Source organism: Eulemur rufifrons, chromosome 6 (genome assembly GCF_041146395.1).
Source record: "Eulemur rufifrons isolate Redbay chromosome 6, OSU_ERuf_1, whole genome shotgun sequence".
NCBI lineage: Eukaryota > Metazoa > Chordata > Mammalia > Primates > Lemuridae > Eulemur > Eulemur rufifrons.
In genome coordinates this window covers 56,404,181-56,409,044 of record NC_090988.1, presented here as the reverse complement: position 1 = coordinate 56,409,044, position 4,864 = coordinate 56,404,181, and the positions used below count along the sequence as shown (strand labels likewise).

At 34.4% G+C, this 4,864-nt stretch overlaps 1 protein-coding gene across 1 annotated transcript; it reads left to right on the top strand.

The window, feature by feature from the left end:
- The first annotated feature begins 563 nt into the window (after positions 1-563).
- LOC138384105 (olfactory receptor 51V1-like) lies at positions 564-1,508 on the top strand. Its single transcript, XM_069469376.1, has one exon. The coding sequence runs from the start codon at positions 564-566 to the stop codon at positions 1,506-1,508; it is 945 nt and encodes a 314-aa protein (XP_069325477.1).
- The last annotated feature ends 3,356 nt before the right edge of the window (positions 1,509-4,864 follow it).

Here is a 4,864-nt window from a genome sequence, read left to right as displayed (position 1 = left end):
TATGTGGAATGTGCAAACAAGTTCTTATTCCACTTACTTTGCATAGTTTCTCTTTGCTAATTTTTATGTTCTGGAAAGTTAGGTTACTTTAAACAGTCCATTTCTTTTGGGATCTTATAACCCTTTGAGGGATTTGAAAGGAATAGCTGCAGTACCCAAGAAAAAATAACCTAATTGCATATTCTCTTGAGGGTGATGTCAGCAATGGTTGCAGTACACATCTGTGATCATACATTTTCTTCCTTTAGGAATGAACAGAGATTCCCAGAAGTCCAACTTGAAATCTAAATCCCATGAGCTGATTAACATTACTGTTTCTGCATAAAATTCCCTAGTCTTCTGTCATCTGTAGTTACTAGCACCAGAATTTCTATGTCCAGACAACAGGCTTTTTGCCCTAAAAGATAAAGAATCAGGTTTTTATTTTGCAACATTTATGATATTTATGGAAGCTTTATTATATTTTATTTTTTCTGAAAAGCAGATTAAAATTACCAGAAATTAGGCCATCACAAATCTATGTAATTTACATCTTTCTAGAAATATTTTCAATCCTCTATTTCATGTCTGGCATCACTACCTCAAACTACAATAGTTCCAGATTTGTTCTCACTGGTTTTCCTGGCCTAGAATCTAACTATCTCTGGCTCTCCATCCCTTTCTCCTCCATCTATGCCATGGTGTTCCTGGGAAACTGCATGGTGCTCCATGTGATCCGGACTGAGTCAAGCCTGCACCAGCCCATGTTCTACTTTCTGGCCATGTTGGCCCTCACTGACCTGTGTGTGGGGATGTCCACTGTGCACACGGTGCTGGGGATCCTGTGGGGGTTCATTCGTGAGATCAGCCTGGATTCCTGCATTGCCCAGTCCTATTTCATCCATGGTCTGTCCTTCATGGAATCCTCTGTCCTCCTTGCTATGTCTTTTGATCGCTACATTGCCATTTGCAACCCTCTACGCTACTCCTCCATCCTGACAAATGACAAAATCATGAAAATTGGGGTGGCGATTTTATGCAGAAGTTCTTTACTCATACCTCCTGTCATCATCCGTTTGAAGTTCTTAAATTATTGCCGTCCTCGCGTCCTTTCTCACTCTTTCTGCCTGCACCAAGACTTAATTCGAATGGCCTGTTCAGACATCCGCTTCAACAGCATTTATGGTCTGTTCCTGGTAATCAGCAACCTGTTGTTGGATGCAGTGCTCATACTTATTTCCTATGTCATGATCCTGCATACTGTGCTAGCCATTGCATCCCAGGAGGAGAGACTCAAGTCCTTGCAGACCTGTGTATCTCACATCTGTGCTGTTTTGGTTTTCTACATCCCAATCATTGGTCTGACCATGGTGCACCGTTTTGGGAAACACCTCTCACCATTGGTTCATGTCCTCATGGGCAATATCTACATCCTTTTTCCACCCTTGATGAATCCTATTATTTATAGTATAAAGACTCAACAGATACGAAGGAGAGTCCAGAGATTGTTCTGCTTGAAAGGAGCCTGAGATCAAATGTGAATGCATTTAAAATTCAATAAGTGGTGTTAAAAAGAGTGGAAGTCAGTAAGTTTTTAAAGTAGGTTTAATAACTTCTGTTTGAATAATGTTTTACATGTTACAAATACCTTTCTCTTTATTTTTCCATAATATCACAAGTCGGTGAAATTGACATGTATAATATTGTGATCAATTTTATAAATCATAAAATGCATGTGAAGTAAGCTGAGCACCACCTTCATGCATGAAGTAGATTAGCTGCTACAATCCATACCTTATCATGGCCAGGTGATTGAGAGTATTTTTTAATCCACCTATTATGGAAAAAATAAATTTTATTGACCTTAGTCTCTCAAGTAATTATTAATACTAAATAATTAACCATTATCTTAGTTCACTTTTTTCATTCTAAACAATATTATTTTTTTTGTTTATTTATGGACCCTGCTATGGACTTAGCCACAGGATCATACAGTAGAGTCAACATCATAGGGAGATTGCACTATGTGGATCATTTAAAAAGGAGTGAAACAAACAACAAAAAAGGTAATCCTGACTCTAGGTTGTCCACCCAACCAATCAATCTTTACCCTATGAACAGTAATTGAAATGAAGATATAGACATCCATTAATTGCCACAGTAGAAAGAGAGTTTTGTGATTAGTTCATTTATCCAAATACTAATACCAATAACAGTTACCATTTGAAAACCACCTGAATCATTTTAAAATATTTACTTTGAGTCTATAGTTTTGTCTTATCTCATTTAAGTAACCTTTGCCCCAGCTAAAAAAAAAAACAAAAAAAAACAACCTTAAGATTGTTACTATAACCAAGTAATGTAAATATGTTTTAATTCAATCTCCCCATCAAGACTCTGAGGGAAGTATTTTTTATTACATAAATTGATTTTTTTAAACACACAAAGGCTATATAATATGTCAAGTTTTTAGAAGGTAGTGAATGATAGGATTTGAAAAGATTCTCTGTTTTAGTTAGTTTCACATCACATGACAGCTCTTCCTTTCCTACCATCCTTCTGTACTTCTTTTCAATATGAAGTTCTTAAGTGGTTATGCAACCATCATAAAACATTTATATGATAAATAAAGTAGAAAATAACCACCAAAGTAAATAATGAATAATAATAAACTGTACATATTTGAACTCTTCTTGGTATGTGTAAATTTCCTCAAAATATTATTTCTACAATTATATATATATATAAAAATTACTTAATATTTAAGGCAGGTTTACTGATGCATAATTACAAATATTAATTTACCTTCTTTGGATGTGTATGCACAGTTTTGATGAGATTTTTGAAAATATTTAGTCATGTAACCACCATCACAATAAAGATATAGAATTTTTTCAACAACCTGTTTTCTGTTTATTCATACCTCCCATCATCATCCATTTGAAGTTCTTAAATTATTACCAACCTCATGTTGTTTCTCACTCTTTCTTCCTGGACCAAGACTTGATTTCAATGGCCTGTTCAGATAGGACTCTAAGTTCCTGGCAGCCACGAATCTGATTTTCATTAAATAGTTTGCCTTTAAGAGAAGGTCGTCTAAATTAAATTGTAACTATTGTCATCTTTTCTCTCTGGATTCTATTAACAATGCTTGTGAGATTAATTCCTATTGTTGCTTGTATTCATAAATTAATTTTATTGTTGAATACTATTTTACTGTATTATATACACTAAACTATCTATTTATCAATTGATCAACATTTTATTATTTTGTGGTTTTGATTTTGAATAAAGCTGCTATAAACATGCACACCATATAAGAGCATTTATCCCAAATTTATAGACTTTATTTTTAGTGTTTATATCTTTACCATGAATAATGCAACCACCACCATGGTAATAATAATAGTCATGAAAATAATACTTAGTTTATATTTATCAGATGCCTATACTGTACTCAAGGCACTTTGGAAACACCAGGTAGTGATTCTCACTATTAATCCTCAGAGCAAATCTATGGGGTAAATCATAATCATTCAATTTTGTAGACGGGAAAATTGGGGTAAAGGGATTTTAAATAACTAGAAAGTAATGATGGCGCAATTTAATTTCACAGTTAGCACTTTCACCAGAACTGTGAAAACTTACTATTTCATTTTATGTCACAGCTATTTCCCTATTCTTTTGTTCGTTGTGATGTTAATGGTTTGAGTTAAGAATTTTAAGTTCTATATTGATGTAAATATATATTTTCTATTACCATTGTTACATTGTTTCTCCTTTATTCATTTGGAAGCAATATATTTGTTAGTGGTTACTCCAGAAATTGCAGTGTACATTCTTAATTCACTAATGTACTCTGCATTAACCAATATTTTATTTGTCTCCTTCAAAATACATTAGAAAATTTAACTCCATGTGGCAGTCATAGAAATATGTTTCTCAGATCTCCTGCCATGGGGAGCATAGTTGACTCTAAGTCCCAGCTACTGCCTCTCTGGACCCTCACCAATTTCATGGGAAGGCCGCACTTCCCCTAGGCTATTCTCATGCTTTCCCCAGACTGACCACATTGAGGGTTGTAGTGTCAGCTCATTCTTGCCCCATTCGGGATTCCCTGATGGGCAACTTTGTGCTAGAGAACTCCCCGTAGGCCTGACTGAAACATTCTTGGATGTTTCATGTGCTGCGATCTGGTACCCTTCTTACCTTACACTCCTTCTTCCTCTTCTCTTTTTACATGTGTCAGACTATATTGTGGTCTGAAGGTTCTCCTCACCTTCCCAATCACACAAATTTACCCTTCATAGATGTTTCCCCCAATCAATCTTTGCACATCTAATCTCATTTGATATCTACTTCTCGAGGTCCCAAACTAACACAATTCACTTATTTAATTCCTGACTTATGTGATATTGTTGTTGGATATATTATTTCTCTCCTTTTTTAATCCCATGAGACAATGAATGCTATTTTGTTACACAATCAATGTTCATATAGACAAAACCAACATTTACTGATTTTTGTACTTTATTCTTTTCACGTCTCAGCTCGTCCATCAGAAATTTTTCTACTGGAGGAATTTCCCCAGGATTCATTAGGCTTTTTTATTCTTTGGATTAAAATTCTTTTGAAATTCTGATTCTATATGCATTAAATCCTATATCTTTTAACTATTTTATATTCCTATTACTTTGCCTCACTAGATTGTCAGACTAACTTTTAAAATTCAACTGTACACTTTATAAGGGACACATTTAATCTCTGCTAGATTCTATTTCTTTCAAAATTCTTGCTTTTTTCAAAAATATTTTTTAGCATTTTCTTGCTCTAAGAATGAACACAGAAATATCTAAATCCCATTGGAACAATTTAACTTATTATT